This window comes from Heloderma suspectum, chromosome 1 (assembly GCF_057233095.1).
Source record: "Heloderma suspectum isolate Gila_16-S chromosome 1, 16-S_ref, whole genome shotgun sequence".
Classification (NCBI taxonomy): Eukaryota; Metazoa; Chordata; class Lepidosauria; order Squamata; family Helodermatidae; genus Heloderma; species Heloderma suspectum.
In genome coordinates, this window is record NC_139458.1 from 94,984,988 (window position 1) to 95,004,618 (window position 19,631).

The 19,631-nt window shown below is 42.8% G+C and overlaps 1 protein-coding gene across 1 annotated transcript in view; it reads left to right on the top strand.

Moving 5' to 3' along the window:
• Positions 1-19,631, top strand: part of ABTB2 (ankyrin repeat and BTB domain containing 2) — a 210,763-nt gene that overhangs the window by 182,089 nt on the left and 9,043 nt on the right. Inside the window, exons 7-15 of the mRNA XM_084851573.1 lie at positions 203-304; positions 3,890-3,986; positions 4,810-4,945; positions 6,895-7,121; positions 11,105-11,283; positions 12,856-12,961; positions 13,076-13,178; positions 17,231-17,321; positions 18,604-18,672. Coding sequence (XP_084707699.1) covers positions 203-304; positions 3,890-3,986; positions 4,810-4,945; positions 6,895-7,121; positions 11,105-11,283; positions 12,856-12,961; positions 13,076-13,178; positions 17,231-17,321; positions 18,604-18,672 — 1,110 coding nt within the window. The remainder of the gene's footprint in view (positions 1-202; positions 305-3,889; positions 3,987-4,809; positions 4,946-6,894; positions 7,122-11,104; positions 11,284-12,855; positions 12,962-13,075; positions 13,179-17,230; positions 17,322-18,603; positions 18,673-19,631) is intronic.

A 19,631-nucleotide genomic window follows, 5' to 3' on the forward strand; every position in this document is an offset into this window, starting at 1 on the left:
CAAAGGGAACCAGTAAATGCATTAGAGAAGCCCAAGGGATTGAATGCATTGATTGGTGTTGGCAGTACTTTCCGAGTCATGTCAGCCTGCCCCTCCCAGAGGTTGCAATTTACCAAGGATGTGCCACTCTCAGATATATCTAAGGAGTATAAGGAGAAGAAGAAAAATGACAATGGGTAAACTTTCTTTCAATTTTTTCCAGGTCCCTGGTAGTTCATCCCGATACCCATCCGTTCATCCTGATAGCCGGCACTGGACTGCACTCACCTTTGCTGTGTTACATGGACATATCTCTGTAGTTCAGGTGAGCCATAAATCTTTAACGTGAAGTTTGAAAGAATGTGATGTGAGAACAAAATCTACAGATGTGCAGCCTCTGAATTTCGTTGTTTCTGTGGCTTTTGGAGTAGACTGCCAAGGACATATCTACCCTGTGAACCTAATCAATTTTGTACCAGTATAACTATCCAAAGTTAAGAATCCTGAATTGTAGTTTGGTGAGGATGCTGAGAATTCTCAGATAGAGATCCGAAGCTGCTCTCACAGAAATCCAGTACCCCAGAAAGAGGGGAGGACTGTTCAATGAGTTTAAGTCTATAGTATGAATTTGGCATCACTCAACATTTGTTCACACATGATCATTTCTACAGTTGAATGTTTATAAAGTTTCCATGCACCAGTTGCATTGGTGCCATCACTCATGGATCTGAGGATGTGTTTTCAAGGGAGCTTCCCACCATATGAGTATTTTAAGATCAGAATTGATCACTTGATTCATTATGGCAGGTCAATGGAGACATCTTGAAAATCAGGCTCATTGGTATTATTAATTATGTGTGGATATGGAAAGAGAGCAATCATTTATAGAGGGATTTTCAAGACCATGCATACATTTGAAGCATTCTGGCATCACACTGCTCCTGCTGCTCCTGCCTTGTCCTGTGTTCATATCAGAATTGACCTCAATGTGTAGAAGAGAAGTCTAAAAGTTGCCGTTCTCTTCCCAGAGTGATGATGTTTACACTGCGATCCTAAGCATGTTTACTTGGGCATAAGTGTGCATAGAATTACAACCTCCAACTCCATAGGTCAGGGGTGAGGAACCCCAGGCCTGGGGGCCACATCAACCCTCCTTGAGTCCCAATCCGGCCCTCTGGATTTCCTTAGATCCCCCCCTCCCCCGAACCACTGATCAATTTGTGGTTTCCTGGCTTTGTGCAGGTTCTTCTCCCTTCTCAAAGGTTGAAAGGTCTCTCCTAAGACTTACTGGCAGGAAGAGCTTTAAGCTAAACTATGTTGGGGGGGGTGTTGTTTTTGTTTTTTGGGGCCCGTCCCTTGTTCCTTTGGCCCCGCCCCCTTTGCCATCAGCCCTGCACACCACTGGTATGTGGCCTCCAAGAGCTTCTCCCAAACTGAATTCGGCTGTTGGGCTGAAAGAGATTTCCCACTCTTGCCGTAAATACTGAATGGTACTACATTTATGACTCTTTTCATATTGCTTCTTTCTTTTTTTCCCTTTCTCAAGGTAACAAGGAAATCTGAACTGATTCCTTGGTGAGACTTGTACATTCAGCAGCTATAATGTGATGTGTTTACATTACCAAAACTGGATTTTCTGTTTAGTGAGATCTGAAGACATATCCATACATTGCATAGTCAGGATCTTAACTTTGTCACACATTTGTATGGTTTCTGAGTTCTCATCAGAAAAAGCAGAGGCAGCCACTCTTGGCCTCCCAAACACATCAGGTGCCCTCTTGTGCAAGTCCTCTTCTTGTTCATATTCGACACTCTGTGTTGTTTTCAAAGGTTATGCAGAACTAGGGTCTGTTAATTCATTGTGGGCTCTTGAAATACAGCCATCTCCTCCCTTTAATGTCAGTGGGAATTAAAAATGAACAACAGCAAGTTGTCAGCTGGGGGTAAAGAAATAAGCTCTTTCTGTTCACATAAGTAACAAGTGACTGTGGATGGTGTGGATTCAGTTTTGAATTATACATATATGCAAATGCCCATGCAAATGAGATTTTGCCTTCAAAGACATGGAGCTTTGCCAGTGCACTCTTTAAGTATTACAAAGGTTGGGCACACTTAATTTACACTTGAGATAATAAGTGTGTTTTGCCCCAGAGACAGCACTGAGAATTCTGTCACGAGAACTTCTTAGAAGGAATTAAGCACTGGGCTCTCTAAGCCTTGTTTATGTTAACTACAGTTAATGTTTACTCACTCTCTGTGGTTCCGCTGTGAACATTTAATCTTTAAAAGCTCATATCTTCAGAAGTTTCTAATGACCTATGGGAATTATTGCATGATCAGTTCTGATACTAAAATAAACATGTCCTGGGCAATTCCTGTGGACACATTTCCTCATATTAATGTATTCTGGCAGTTGTGCAACTGGCACATGCAACTTGATGAACACACAGCAAAACTAATCAAACTGTGCCTTTGTGATTGATAGTATTAATTTTTCCCAGATTTTGTAATGCGTCAATAGTACCTGGGGAAAGCTAGCTGCAATAGAAGTGTGTACAGGCATCTATTGGCTAGCACCCATGTCTTCACTGGTGACAAGTAAGATACCTCCCCGCTCTCCTCTCCCACCAGGCTGGGAGCAATTTTTAAATGCAGACTTAGGGGCCACACCCATATCTTTAAATGCTTGGAATCTTTGAGATGTTCAATGTTTCAGAGAGGATGTACAACTCCCATAATGATTTTAGTTTAGTATTTATACAGTGATATATAGTGCATTACATTTCTTTTCTTTCTTCCTTTCATTCAAGCATTTTTATCTTGTTCTTTCACCAAAAAGTCTCTGAAGAGCAACTTACAAATATCAGTCATGAGACAGTCCCTCCCCTCAGGCTTACAATCTAAAAGACATGACACACAAGGAAAATGGGATGGGAAGGGAAGAGCAAAAATCCAACTCCAGCACTAGTTCTTAGAGTTACTGTTCTTATCACAACCAGCTGGAATGGAACAACTGCCAGCTAGGTGACACTTGGGGGGAGCCAAAGGCAGCTAATCTCTCAGCAGAAGTGACAGAATAGCCCTGCTTCAGTTCTTGCCCCTTGCTCTGCAGCCTGATGCATGGGTCTTATAATCAAAACAAAACAAAAAAGAGGTTCCTGCCCCAAGGAGCCTACAATCTAAATCTGACTATGGGTAAGATAACAGAGTGAGGGGAGGGAGAGACAAGGGTAACAAGAAATTAATGTTAAGCCGATAACGTTTACTTAACTTGGTTACAATTGAGGATGAGAATTAAGAGGTTAAATGAAGAACTTAAGGCAGGGATGGGGAACATATGGCCTTCCAGATCTAGCTGGACTCCAACTCCTATCATCCCTCACCATTGAGTATGCTGGCTAGGGGAGTTGCAGTCCAACAACATCTGGAGAGACATATTGTTCCCACCACTGGCGTAAGGGGATAATTGAAAAGCTGGAGTCTGAGCAGATATTTGAGAGAGACAGATTTTGTCATATCAGGGAAGGTATTTCAGCATGGGGGCCATGAAGAAAAATGAGTGGAATCATTTAAGCCAATTTAAAATCTCCAAGGATACATCTTGGTGATTTTCTGTTCATACATACAAACATCTTCTCTCAGAAGGCGATAGGAATATGATGTTATATTTTCACACACCTTAATATACATCTGTACCTCCTGAGATTTCAGCTGTGCCTTAAAAAAATAATAAGAAGAGACCTTTGTAGTTTGCAACCAGCAAGGCTGAAAACCTAAGTAAACTTGCACTATATGCCCCCACAGCAACCTGAAATAAGGAGCGGTGGATGCTGTCAACCTAATGGTCTTCCCCTAAGACAGCTCTTCTCTTTTACATTCCCCTTTGTGAGCTGTTTGTTCTTTTTTGCAGTTGCTCCTAGATGCTGGAGCCCATGTGGAAGGCTCTGCTGTTAACAGCGGAGAAGACAACTATGCAGAGACCCCACTTCAGTTGGCTTCAGCAGCAGGCAAGTCTGAACAAGCATGACGTTTTCGCTAGCTGCTCAGAAACAGAAGCAGAAGGTTAGGGATGTACTATACTAAAAGCAGCAGCCTGCAATACATATTTGTGTTGCAGTTTGACTTCAAAAGTGTCAAAACACATAAAGTGGGGGAAAACGATGGCTTGGGTCCAGAAATGTTCTTCTGCCAGTGGAAGGCGACCGCTTGCAGAATGGGACTTCTGTGTCCTCTCCTCTCCCTTGCAGCCCCCTGCACACCCTCCAGATCTGCCTCTTCCCCACGTCCTCCAGATTTAGAAGGCGTGCAGGGGACTGCAGTGGGGGAGGAGAGAACATGGAAGTCCCATCCCACACGCTGTAGCCTTCTGCTGGCAGAAGAATGCTTCTGGACTCAAGTCGATACTTTCAAAGCTGCCAGATGTATTCGTTTTTTAAATAAATATTTTTTAAGCTAACGTGTCTTCACGCTGTTACTGACAGAATATCCGGTGTGCACAGCGGGGCATTGGGACGACTTATGCGTCCCTCTGCCCTATATACCCAAAGTAGCAGGTCACCCAGGTGTAGTCTGTCACACCAGTTGTGCATGCTCTTTTCCTGGCTGCTGTGTAGCCTTGTATTGTGTGGTGCTGAACAGTAAAACAAGTCCTTTTCTCACTGTGAATGACTAAATATAAATAGATGGAGGGTTCATAGAATCATAGAATAGTAGGGTTGGAAGGGGCCTACAAGGCCATTGAGTCCAACCCCCTGCTCAATGCCATATTACATCTTTGCCATATTGCATCTTTGGAAACACCAATAAAGGTGACATTGTTTGTCTTTCTAGGCAACTATGAGCTGGTCAGCTTGCTACTGAGCAGGGGAGCAGATCCTATTCTGAGTATGCTGGAAGCTAATGGGATGTCCTCCTCGCTTCATGAAGACATGAATTGCTTTAGCCACTCTGCTGCGCATGGACATAGGTAAACCACCTGTGGAAGCTGCTCTTGCAAAGATCCCTCTTTGCAAACATCTGTGCTCAGTTTGTGGATGTGGGGGGGCAGTGCACAATGGCACTGGAGTTGTGGCCCCGCTCTGCCTTCTGTGCATTAGCCCTGGAACGAACGCATAAATAGAGCTTTAGTCTGACATTGTGACCAAACATGGTGAAAACCCTGCTTTGGCTGGTGGAATGGAATGCAATTTAAGGTTTTGGACAACATTACTATCCCAGTCGGTAAAGATGAGCTTTCCTGCCATTTAATTTTTTCACTGAAAAGATCCCAGGGTGGTAAGAGCAGTAGTCTCTCCAAGATGGTTCCACATGTGCGGCATGGTTCTGCATCCTGGAATGACTGCATTTGCAACCATCTTGCAAATACCACCAACCTAATCATGTCTTTGCCACCTTCAGGAGTTGGAGGAACAGGTGTGCACCCCCCACACACACACAGACACACCCACGCAGGGGCAGTAAAGTAGGTGGGGGTGTGCGTGTGAGCACTGTTGACCTGCACATCTTTCATTATAATGTGCTTTGAGGTATTGAGACATATTGGCTTGAATCCAAAGATACAGTAACTTTTAAGGAAGATTGCAGAAGGAAATGCTGTGCCACTGAAAAAACCTCTCTGGGTGGTCCGAGGTCCCTCCTGAACATGTGATTCCCCCTTCCCCCAGCAGCCCACCATGGTGTAGTTCAGGAAGGCCCCCAACCCTCTGGAAAGGCTTTTCAGGGGATGTAGACTGCAGAGGATTGGAAACTTTCCTTCCACAGCCTTCCTTGCCTTAACGTATCTCAGAATCCAAGTCATTGGGACTGAATGACATAGACGTTGTCACCACTGATTCTGGCTCCTTAATATTTCCATGTTAGGGTTGTCACTTCTATGCTGAAGTATTTGCCAGGCAGGTCCATAATTTCACAGAAAAGCATCAGTTGCTCCTTTCTGGAAAACCCACAAGGAAAGCTTACGGAAGAGATAAGTTTGTGCCATCTGTAGTCCCTACAGGAAAAGTATATCCCTAGTCTGTGTGCAGAGTGCAGAGCTAGTGGTAATTTAGAACAACCACTAATGCTTGGCATGCCTGTTGCATAAATGTGTGGGGTGTGATGGAAATTGGGCCAGGAAGCTCATTGGGTAGCTGTGGGTTGTTGTGATGAAAAAATGAGATAAGCTGATGAATGCTACTCTTGCTCCTTGGATGAAGAGTGGGATACTCTTATGTATTTTTATGGATTTTATTGTTGTAAGCTGCCTTGGGAGGGCTTCTGCCCTGAAAGGAGGCCAATAAATATTTTAGATAAACAAACAAATAAATATAATACCAGTTTGAGGGGGGAAACACACAGATATCCAATGAATGTGAGCAGGCAAACATATATAAACAACATTGTGAAAAACTTAACGGATTTAATGTTGTTGAATTCTTCTTTTATATTTATCTTGCTGATACAGAAAGACACCTTGACATCTTTAAAAAATGGGGATGTTCACACAACACGCTAACCCGCACTCAGTGGTTGAGTGTGGGTTTTGAACAGTGGGTTGTTTGTTGAACTGTGGGTTATCGTGTTGTCTGAACGCATCCATGGTGGCTTGTTAACCATACAGGGTGGCTTGTTAACCACCCTGAACATCTCAACAACAAACCATGAGTTCTCAAGGTGGCTTGTTGAAGAAAAATAAGCCACACTGCATAGTTAACAAGTGACCCTGGCTGCGTTCAGACAACACGATAACCCACGATTCAACGAACAACCCACACTCAACCACTGAGTGTGGGTTAGCGTGTTGTGTAAACAGCCCCTATGTCTGCTGTAGTAAGGATTTACTAACACAAACTACCAAAATAAGCCGAAATAAGCTCACACTTTTCGGAAATACGTAGAGCCTATTAATACTGAGTACCTCTTGCTTTCCCTTTACAGAAATGTTCTACGCAAGCTCCTGACCCAGCCACAGCAGTCAAAAGGAGATGTTCTCTCGCTGGAAGAGATTTTAGCAGAGGGAGTGGAAAGTGACACCTCCAGCCAAGGAAGCTCCAATGAGGGCCAGATTAAGTTGTGTAAAACCCGGATGAAGGCTTTGCAGGAGGCAATGTATTACAGTGCCGAGCACGGCTACGTTGACATCACAATGGAGCTCCGAGCGCTTGGTATGGGAGGCTTTTTCCTGAAAGTTTGCTTCACGACTAACAAGGGCTCACTTGCAGCTCACCCTTGTAAGACATGGAAGCATTCCACAAGTCACTCCTCAGTCTTTAAATATATATATTTTTTTAAGTAATACATTTATAACCAGCTCTGAAAACATGCATTTGCAGGAACACTACTAGAATTAGTTGCATATAATGGGCCCTCTAACAAGGCTTGCTCAGACAGGGAAGTGACTTGGAGGAATAGTTACCTAAAAGTGTAATGTAGAAACATCCCCTCAAAGTGTCTGTTGTTAACTCTGCCTAGCAATACCTTGTACTTTACAGTCACTAACAACAACACCAAAAGAATAGAAGTCTGGCAATGATCTGGTTAGATCTTTCTGTGGCTTTTGATATGGCTCATCTTCATCTACTGGTAATTTAGCTACAGGGCCTTGCTGAAGTTTTGGGGCTGCTTTTGAGTAGTTGAGAATATACCAAGAGCCCTGCTGGATCAGACTAGCAGCCTGTTCTTCACAGTGCACACAAGGAGGGCATCAAGGAAAAAGACCTCATATACCGTTGCCCCCCGACAACAGGTTTTCAGAGGTATACCACTGAAGTTCCATTTAGCTATAATAAGTAATAACCACTGACAGACCGCTCTTCCATGCATTTGTCTAATCCCCTTTGAAAGCCATCTAAGCCACCAACCATCTCATTGCAGTGAATTCTATACACTAATTATGCATTTTGTGGTGCTGTATTTGATGGGATTTTACTGTATTTGCTGGGGTGTTTGTGTGTATGTAGGCTCATCCTAAGCCTTCAGGATGAGGGAAAGGTGTGTGTATGTATCCATTAAGTTAAAGGAATGAAACTGAAAAGGATTGCTTGCCATTTGTTTGAGTTGCCCCACCCAGAAATCACCAGTGGACAGGACCATCCTTGAAAACTTCAACTTAATGGTATACACACTCAGCTTTTATTGGGAAATTGCTTAAAACATCTGATTATTATTCCTAAAGAAGACAGAAGGTCCTTCTTACCATAAAAAATATTTTACTTCTGGAGTAGCACGTGAGAAATGCAAAGTAATGGGAAATGTTATCCTGTAATTTCTCAACTTTTAACATTTGTTTGCAGTTTGTTCCAAAAGTACATCAAATAAATAAATGCAGATTCCAGGATTTTGGAAATCATTTTACATCTGTACCTAATTTGATCCATGCAAAAGATCTCACTGTGTATGTTGTAAACATCTAGCTGCAGCAGTAATTTATTCCAGGGACAACACATGGGAAAAGTCAATTAGGAAAGCTGAAGAACTGATTATATTGTATTGAATCAGTACTGAAGCTCCTACAACCTCTGTGTACTATGAGAAATATATTATTCTTGCACAAATTAACTGCACTTCAGTGATCGGATAAACCTCTGGCAGTAAATAAATGGGAAATCTAGCTTTAGCATTAGCACAATCTCCCTGAAATCAAGATTGACTGTCCAGAATTGCCCAGCCACGCACCTGTGAACACTCTCAAGTGCTGTGAAATTGGTTCTTAAAACTTCAGATAGCTCCATTCTTTCACCTTTAGGGAGAATGCTGAAGACCTTAAAAAGTCCATTTCTGGAGCATTAGAGAAAAAAGACTACAAGTACTGAATTACCATCTCATCATATAAGCTTGGGTGTTTCTTGTAATGTAAAAATATCTGCCATCTTATGCTGTGTCTTTCTGAACTAAAATTGAAAGCACTAGATAAACTGTTCTGGGCTGACCAGAGGCAAAGAAAGACTAGGATCCTATATTTTAAATAGTTATGTAGAAGGGATTGTTTTGGCAGCTTTTCTCACCCTTGCATGACAAATCACATATGGTAAAATCCCCTCTCTTATAAACTCTTCCAGCTATAGGAGTCCTGCTTTGCTTTGCATTTGATCATTATAATGAAAAGGAAATTTTAAAAGGAACAAAAGCATCTGAATTCTAGTCTTATTGATGGTGTGATACAGCCTTAAGCAAGCTGCTAAATCATTTTTACAGGTTTTCCTTTTTTTTAAATAGAAATTGTTTATCCACCTTACACTAGCACTGTTAGGAAAAACAAGCTGTACAAAGAAGTTACATAGGTGTTGCTTATTTGCTAGTGAATAGAGAAGGTAGTGATTTTTATTGGTTATTCATCTCGCCTGTAGCGTGTGACATAACACACTTGCTCAAGTCTGCAAGTGCTGTTTTGTGGTGCACCTCCTCTCCAATTGTGGCATGTTGTGGGTTGAATATTACTCCAGTCGATCTATAGGAACTGGTGTATAAATGACTCTACCTTAGAGTAGATTGCTCAAGGTCAAACTACATGTTACTTTAAAGATCTAGCTAGCAGTTACATCTTTCCCCCATCCCACTTTTTTTTTTTTAAACAGCTGGGGAGAGTCTCATTTTTTATTGGGAACTCCATTGTGTAGAGAGGAGAGGTTTAATCCTTTTCTCCCCAGCTGTGATTTTACTGATTATGGGGGCTTTTTTGTCTAAGTCACATAACCAGGAAGGGGAATTATCAGTAATAGTGTGGCTGAAGAAGGAAAAATTAAGCCTCTTCTTGCTATGCAGGGTATAACAAAACTGCAAAAGAAAAAATAAATAAAACTAAAGTGTAATTTGACCCTGACGTAAGCCCCGCTTATCCATTACCTTCAGTGGCATGATTGACACAGACTTGGCATTGCTCCCATAACGTTGTCAGTTGTGTATTGAACATTTTGCACCATGATTAGGGTGGACTGCATAGTTATGTACTATGCTGGTGACATCTATCCATTAGTGAGTTTGCGGCCAGTGTGAGAAACAAGGGTCAAACAAAACTAGAGAACATCCAGAATAACCCAAGAGAATGAGACAAAGTCTCAGAATGTTGTGTATGTGTGTATATATTATATATAGTTTTGTTCTTTGAAGTAGCCCAATGCATTTCAGCCCTGTACCATATCTTTGCGACTTCTTCAGGAGTTAATATTTCTAAAAAAATGTCTGCAGAGATCTCTGAAAAGTTTGTCTCCCGCATGAATCCTGTGACCAAAAGGATTCATCTTGGAGAAAAACCTTTCTGAGATCTCTGCAGGTATTTTCTTAGAAATATTAACTCCTGAAGAAGCCCCAATCTATGGTTCAGGGCTGAAACGTGTTGGGCTACATACACATCCTTTCATTCTCTTCAGCGTGAGAAACAACCATGCAATTCATCCTATGTGCCTTCATGAGAGTTGCAAATATTGTCACAGCAGGATCAGTGTGGGAACAACTCAGAAGCAGCAGCGACCATGCGCATAAAGATGGTGCATATGCAGGACCATACTCCACGCTCTGTTATTCTCTTTATCTTATGTTTATTCCTAAAAGAAGAATCCCAGCTCCTACACACACATTCAGAGGCATTACATCTCTCAGTGGATTCACATGATCAAGCAGCCCACCATGGCTTATTTAAGCCACGGTAGGCTGTGGCACGTGCTGGCAGCCATTTTGAATGTTTAGCCCATGACTGTGGCATGTTGTGTCATCTGAACCCAGAGAGGGTGGGTTGTTGTGGTTAACAAACTGCCCACAACCCTAAAACAGCCCATGGATTCTGAGGTTGTTAACCATGCCAACAGCCCACCTTCACTGGGTTCAGATGAATATTCAGAAGTCGCCCGGCACATGGCACAACCCTCTGTGGCCGAAATAATCCATGGTGGGCTGTGATGATCATGTGAACCAGGTCATTATCAGATGTTGGGGGAAAGCATGGGATGACAGTTCCTATCATACCCTCTAAGTTAGCTTCCCAGTGTGATCTGGCTTGCCACTGCCAGAGACTAAAATATGCAAATAAATCATTTGCTTTGATCTAGTTCCAGAACAGAAATGTGTATCTTTCCTGCCATTATTTTTTACTGTCATCTGTCCAGTTATTTCAGTAATTAAGAGACATCTTCAATTTGTCTTTCAATGGTCCCAGGAATCCCATGGAAGCTCCATGTGTGGATTGAGTCGCTCCGAACAACTTTTTATCAGTCTCGCTACTCGGTGGTACAAAATCTCTTGCGGGAATTTGTCACCATTAAGGAAGAAGACTACAATGAAGAGCTGGTTAATGATGGACTGCAGCTTATGTTCGAAATCCTCAGAACCAGCAAAGTAATCCATTCTAACACTATATGCAGATATGCAGCTCTTGGCTCAAAATCCAGCATATACCTATATCTATATCATCTATATCTATGGGGTTCATCACACAGGGGCAGAAATCTGCGTCAATACCGAGGCTTTCTCCATCTAGTTTCATAGCGGGATTAGATAGGGCTCCTTTACACAGTTGAGGAGCCCATTATATTCCGTTCCTTACCTTTTCATGGGGTGGCTACTTTTCTACGAAAAGCCATTACACACACTGGGGGTATCGCAATATTTCCTCCCTGGTTCCTGCCCCTTTCCCTCCCCTCACAGATTACTGGTGGTTTGGTTGTGATTGCCAGAGAATCTGGGTGAACAGCAACCTTCTCCACCGAACTGCCCAAACCCGGCTTCCCGGTGAACTGCTGGAATGCTGGCATGCCAGCATGCTGGCCATTCTGTGTTGTAGGGTAAGCAGCCGAAATTGGAAGCAAAAGTTGCTGCTTTTCATTTAGTTAGGGTATGGCGGCCACCTGGCATGGCAGCAAGCCGGCAGGTCAGTATATGGACACGCCACTACCCTAACGTCGCTGCCATTGTCGTAATGACCACGCCCCAGACAACCCCAAACCAAGCGGGTTTTTCGCACTATGGGAGAAGTACATGGGCAGACCATGACGCTCCTGTTGTGCAGGCTGAAAAAACACTGCATTTTTTTCCATTTCGGGATAACACAGGATAGGCAGGGGGAAATGGTGGTAAAATCATTGGAGGATTACAACATTATGTAATGGACCTGCAAACTTCCAAGACTGGCCAATCATGAATGTGCGATAAATTGCCGGTGTAGAGATGCAATTAATCTATATAATTTGCTCAGACTTGAGCAATGAAAATCTGCATAAGGACCCCAATTAATTCTGGATGCAAGGGATCACTGTGGCTCTGTGTACATGAGCCTGTTTAATACAACATTAACAGGGATCAGAAGGAAAAGCTCCCAAAGTCGTCTCCTTCTTAGTAGAGACCCTTATTCTAATGGAAATTGAGATAATCTATAGTGAGTTTGCTCTTGAAGAAAGGCTTTCATTCATACTCATGCGTACACAGACACCCCCCCCCATAAATATTATTTTAAAAAAATATTTTTATTCCACATTTCTGCCACACAGTTGTATACATGTAATTTAGTACATGCAATTTGCAAAAACTCTCAATAGCCCTATTATTTTTACAGAAGTAAATAGCGGTCTTGTTTCATTTAGTCTCCATCTAGCTCTAATGGTGTACAACTAGTTACTTGCAAAGATTACCACTCCCAGAGTGGGGGTTACATCTCCATACATATCTTGCCAACTCAGTGGGGTTCATATAACTTATTTTCCTTAGCAGAAAGGGATTCTAGAAAAGATGGATTCTAAAATTATCCCTCTATGTGAGTATTGTACTCTCTGCAGAGAGCTGAATTTTAATTTCTTTCCCTTCATATTCCTCTATGAACTGTAGGAGAACCGGAAATAAAATAAACTACTCTTGACTGGCCTGAGACCAGGCCCTAATAGTGCTCTAAGGATCTCCATTCATTCTTATTCACAGAATGACTCCATCAACCACCAACTTGCAGCTATCTTCACCCATTGCTATGGAAGCAGCCCCATCCCCGGCATTCCTGAAATCAGAAAGACACTCCCAGCTCGCCTAGGTAAGACAGTGAAGCTTTCACCAGCGGTGACTTTGAAGGTATTGTTTTTGGTTATGTTTCCGCAGAGTGAAGCATCCTTAAACTCCTTGCCCTTTTTTTCTTTCTCCCACACAGATCCTCACTTTTTAAATAACAAAGATATGTCTGATGTTACTTTTCTAGTGGAAGGAAAGCTGTTTTATGCACATAAAGTTCTTCTGGTTACTGCTTCAAACAGGTGAGACATTTACTCAGCAAGTGACGTATGGCACCTTTGCTGAGTCATTCAAAAATAAGAAAGATGAATTAATGTGTCACTCACTCCCAGAGACAATTGCTATTTTAGTTTTTCAGTGTTGTTGCTGTTGTTGTTACAATACCAGGTAGACATTTCTTTGAATATGGATCCAGTCTGGATCTTGATAATCCTGCATTTTCTACTGCAGTGTGAGCCTTGCCACTTTTCCCCCTTACAAAGCACCTACAAAGTACCATAAGGCATGACTAAAAACTGTTCAGGTTTGTTGAAACAGGAAATATAATGGTGTAATCATACTTGGACATATATATATCCCCTCCAAACCTGTACCACAGTTTTGTGCCACCACCCCACTGTGTAACTGACATACCCAGATTGTCCTGGACAAAAATAAAGAACCAATATTGTCACATCCTCTCAGCTGTTGCTGAAATCAAATTCCTTCGCTATGGCAGGGCCTCTTCCACCACTGGTCTGGAGAGTTGCATTCTTGACCACTAACTTTGGTCTCTCGCTCCTTTTACACATTACACTCAATATAAGTACAAAGTGTCTCTACACATGTACAAGTGTATGTGTGAAATAGTGTACGCCCAGTGCTTTCTAAAAACAGCCAAGTGTTCTTGTGGCCTTTTAAAAGTTCTGATCATGTGTAGCTCTGCATACAGTGTGTCTACATGCCTCTGCTTGTGTGTAATTTCTCTACATATGACATGCCATTTGATTTACTTACCAGCTGCCTCCTGCAGACACTGTTGGCCAGAAGTGAGGCCGCCTGGGAGTACTGTGTGCCTGTAGAAAGGAGCTCAGCAGTTGCAAGCCTGAACACGGGTGTGCAGAAAGTAGTCGGGAAGGGAAAGCAGAGCGGGGGAGAAAAGGGAGAAGAGAGCAGAGCTGAGCAAGAGCAGGAAAAGTGACCAGGAAAACAAGATACCTAAGAGCAAGCCCGTGTGGTGGTGGGCTGGAGGGGAGACTCAGCCAATGTTTACAAGCCCAGAACAGATGAGAAGGAATGGGCATAGGCTCAAGGCACAAGGCAGCCTCACTGTCTCAAGGGGATGATGAGAGTAGCAATGAGGCTACTAGGAAAACACCGATCAACCTGGTACCGAGTTGTATTTATCCTATGGTTACTATCATTTATTTGATTGTCTTTAAGAGTTCTTTTCCACTACCATTACATCTTCTCAGTATTGTCCCGGTGACAAGAGGCTTGTTGCAATCTGGCCCTGGTAGAGATATGGTGGAACCCTTGGGTAGTACACTGTGACCTGTTTGCGAGACACCTTGAAGGTAAAAGTCGCTTGCAACATAGACTCCACATTTAATGCAGTTCCTTTAATGGAGATATTGAGAAGAATGTCTGGTCCTTTGTTATTGAATCAGTTCCAGGCTGAAGCCTGAGGATGCTTGGTCAAGTCTGACCACCTGCATGCGTCCGCTCGCCCCTCTTGGCTTATTACATCTACTAAAGATGGGATGTCCAGCTTGGTCCAGGAGAATGTAAATTCCTCCTTGAGGGGCAGGGGGATACCAACCTCTTTGAAAGAGGTGATGATTAGGTCACTCCTGAAGAAGCCTAACCTAGACCCAGAAGATACAGATAATTATTGGCCATTTGCTAACAACTGAATAAGTACTTGCTGATCAACTCCAGGCACTCTTGGATGAAACAAATTTTCTAGATCCATTTCAATCTGGCCCTAGCCCTGTTTTGAAACAGAAATGTTCTTGGTCACCCTATGAGATGGCCTTTGCCAAGAGAGGGACAAGAGTGCAATTCTGTTGGTTCTTTTTTGACCTCTCAGCAGCTTTTAGTACCATTGACTATGGTATCCTTTTGCAGTAGGCTGTCTGGGTTGGGGCTTGGAGGCACTCTGTTGCAGTGATACTATTCCTACTTGGATGGTCAGTTTCAGAAGGTGGTGCCAGTGAATTATTGCTCTGCCCCATAACAGTTATCCTATGGGGTTTTATGGGGTTCTATTTTATCCCTCCATGCTGTTCAACATCTACATGAAACAGCTGAGAGAGGTTATTTGGGGATGTGAAGTGAGATGTCATCAATATGTGGATGACACCCAGCTCTACCTCTCTTTTTCATCCAGGTGAGTCTGGGTGTTCTGCACCAGTGTCTGGGCACAGTAATGGACTGGATGAGGGCCAATAACTGAGACACAGTCCTGATAAGTCCCCAATCATCTCACCAGTTCAGTGGTGTTCAACCTGGTTTGGAGAGAGTTGCAGTTCCCCTACAGAATCAGGTTCTTAGTTTGGGGGTCTTCATGGATCCAGCTCTTAGTGTGCCTTTTAACAGCTTAGGCTAATATACCAACTGTGGTACTATCTGTACAGAGACAACCTTGCTACAGTTATCCAAGCTCTGGTAACCTCCTGTTTGGATTCCTGCCATGTATTCCAGTGTGTCCTTGCAATGTGTCATTCGTGCATTTGCCTTTGAAAACAATCTGGGAACTTCAGTTTGTCCATAATAGGGGTAGCAGGATTTAAGTCAGTCCAAAATAGGGCAACAAACACAAATCGGCATAAAATTTTGGCATAGGCTTGGAGAGGATCCAACAATTACCTGATTTGCACGTAACAACAACCCATTGGTTAAATAAATCATGGGTTGTCGTGCACAAGTGAACAAGCACACTGCCTGCAGTGTGCTCATTGCTCCCACTTTTACTGCAAACCCACAATCACTTCATTCATAGGTTGCAGAATGTGATGTCCGAACCTGGACCGATGGCTTGTTTAGGAGCTAAACAACCCAGTGGTTAACCCAATAGCAAACAAGTGTTCCTACTCCTGGCTACTCATTGTAGTTACTGTTTGTTTTTATCTGTTCACCAGGATCCCGCTTCTGGGCATGTTGGATAATGGCGGGTGGCACAAAATTCAGGGTTTATGGCACAAAACTAGCACAAAATGTTGGTATAGGTTTGGAGGAGATACAATAATGTTAGAGTTGGGGGGGTTAACTACAAACCCCAATTTGATACATTAGTGCAGACTTGTGGGTGGTGGCACAAAAGCCTGGGAGTGGAGGCACATAAAACTTTGGCATACTTTTGAAGGGGATATAAGATTTAAGGATTCTTAGTTAACAGTTGTCAGTTGTAGTCAATGGAGGATTTTGTGTTTCTTGAGTTTCTGGGTTGTTGCTGTTTTAATTCTTCTGAAACATCAGAGATGGTCCCCAGTGGAAAGTGCAGTAGCCAACAGGATAAACCTGCATAGAAGTGCAATGAATATTCTATCATAATGAGATTTGGGGGATGAACCCCAGTTGGAGGCCCAGCATATTGCGGGGTGAAGAAAGCATTTTCCACCCGAGAGGAGGCATCAGTAGATGTTTCTCGGTCATAGTTAAGTTTTACCACTAAAGCCAAGTTTAGGGTTTGGCATCAGGTGGTAGGATCACATGTACCCTTAGCCCTTCTCCTTCCTTGCATGATTTTCCCGATCCTTATCTACCCAGTTTTGCAATGGCTGTGAAACCAGGTAAGAAAAAAACTGAATAATTTCTAAATTTATTTTGAGGTCCTGGTTTTAAACATGGTTCCAAAAATCAGTTCAAGAGTGCACCTTATTCATTTTAACTTCAGTTGGAGAAGGCCACGTGTAAGTGGGCGGCAGAGAGAAATCCTGAGAGAGAGGAGAGATTGTATACAGTCTTGGGGTCTGCTCCAAATCTCTAAACCCTAGCTTCATGCTAAATCTGAACCAGGCCTCTGTCACGTCTTGCACACACTAGAGGCTAACAAAAAGTGGCTCGCTCAATGTGAGACAGCCAGAATTAGCCAAGTACAGCTTTTCCCGTCGTTATATCTCCATGTCAGGAAAGGAAACACCTGTTGGATTTCTGCCTATCATGCAGCTGTTAAAGGCACAGAACGTTTGTCAGGAAAGCAGTGCCGCTGAGAATCCTAAAATGGGATTCCCTTTTTCATGTTAGCTACCAAAAAATAATCCAAGCAAATGTCGTTTTAAAAGTTCCCTGTGAAATTCTTCTGTTTTCACAGATTTAAGACATTGATGACCAATAAAACAGAACAAGATAGTCAAGGCATTAAGACTGTGGAAATTAGTGATATGAAATACAACATCTTCAAGGTATGTTTTAAAATTCACGTTGTGAACTTTCCATTGTTGAAAACTGAAATGGGACATGGTTCAAATACATCATGGTTTTGAAAGTGACTGATTTGTCTCGTATATTTCAGGTTTAGGTGTTTCACCTTTAGAAACAATTGTTAACTCTGGCTGAAGGAAGTGGTTTATGCTTATGTCCAGGAAGAAGGTTCAAAATAAATAATCTCTAACAGAAGCTCTCAAATTGATTCATAAAAATTGAATTTATCCACACAAAATTCATTTGTCCAGATAAACAATTCTACCCATCCCATAGTATGTGTTGATGTAGACAACATAGCATTTGAATCAGAGATTTCTGATATAATCAGCAGCAGTTTTCATATTATGGTGTCACTTTTCGAAGCTGCCATGAGCTTAGGAATTGCTGTTGACTATTTTCATGATCGTCCAGTTCACACATTACATTTGTCCATGACATGCAGGTACATACCAGAGGATTGTGAGAACCTCTTGCATGACCAAAACCACATTCCTGAACATATCACCAAAGTCTTCCTCAAGTTCCCAGGCATCATTTTTATGCTGTGTTAAGCAAATTAAGTCCAAATAGAGCCAGAAACCGTGAAGGCTTTGTATTAAATCCACTTAAACAATTGAAAGCTTATGGTGGTTTCTTTAAATAAACACACCTTGAAGTGGAATAGTTAACTTTTTTAAACATATGCAGATCTAAATTATCAGTCTGTGGATTTCCATGAAAAGGGAGTAGAGTTGACTTTGGCATGTAAACAAAAACATAGGCCAGTGAAATCCAATACTCATGGGCAATTCCTCCTTTCCAGATCTGTTTTTACATATTAAGAAGAAAATCTGTTGAGGCTGGAAAAGTGAAAGCCTAAAAGTGACAGTCTGCAGAACCAGCATGAGGATCTCTCTGTTTCCTTAGTTGTCGGTCAAATCTTTTCACATTTAGGCCATACCGAAAAGCTGCAATTGCACAATTTGCAATGTGGAGACACACTGCATTTTACTCTTGAACTGAGCTGTAATTGCTACGTTTGCACCCAGACCTTGTTACCCAGACCTGTCCGTCACTAGAGTTTACTAGTAAAGATTAATACTACATTAAGATTAATGGAGATTAGTACTCCACCTTGGAGTTGCTTTAGTTTAAATAGTGGCAGGCGTCTGTGCTAGGAGTCAAGCTGTTGTGTGACAGCAGTGTTAAGAGTTTGAATGCTTCCCAAAGCAAACCCACGAGTTCATATTTCTCAGTGCTTTGTCTCTGTTCCTCTTTCAGATGCTGATGCAATATTTATATTATGGAGGAACAGAATCTATGGAAATTCCTGTTGTTGATATCCTAGAGGTGAGCATATTCCTCCCACTCCTATTACACTTGTTCAGGATACTGTTGATGGCATATCTTTACTGCAGCATTGGTGCTTTGCAGGTACACTAGCCTACAGTGTTTGACCAATGATTCTGCATTCTGCACTAATTTTCTTTACTGTTCCTTCCACATAGAAAGCTCCCTGCACAGTTAAACCAGTACATTCAAGGAGAGAGCTACACTAAACCTTAATTCTTAGTGTGCTGATTTTCTGTATGCAGAGTATTTTGTGAAGAATTTAAAAAACAGCCCCACCCCACACACACACCTACAACCAGCCCCAGCACAAGTTCTCCTGCCACCTAAGATGAGGACACACGTGCCACCACGTTGAACCTCCCTTCCCCTTCCCACTGTTGCATCGTGCCCCTTCCCTTTCCCGCATCAAGCCCCACCCCCATTCCCTTTACTGCCACAAAACCATACAGGAGACCTCCTGGGACAGCCCTCCCACAATGCCTGGCTGAGCAAGGACTCCCTCAGAGCCAGGCATTTTGGCCTGGCCGGCTCTCTGAAGAGCTGCCATGGCCGCTTCAGCCAATGCAGCTCTCTAGAGTGCGGCTGCTCCAGAGAGCCCTGCCAGCCACTCTCTTGCTGCAACAAATGTCATGGCTAGAAAGCGGCTGGCAGGGCTCCCCAGAGCTCCTGCTAGAGGCAGTGGTGGGCCCTCTTGGCAGGGGCAAGGAGCAGCAGGATTCACCACTCCCCCAGCTGAGGCAGGGGCTTCACCCCACCTCATGGGAGGGGTGACCCTGCCTACAATCTAAAATGGGATAGCCCTAGAACACTGCCAACTTACTCTTCAACCCCATTCTGTGTAATTCATAAAATGCCACTAACACATTAGGGGGGGAAAGGAAAGCTGGCACATCTCCCTGACAGGGGCATTTTCAAAGAAGTTATGGAGGACTGTACCATGTGCGCAATAGCTGCTC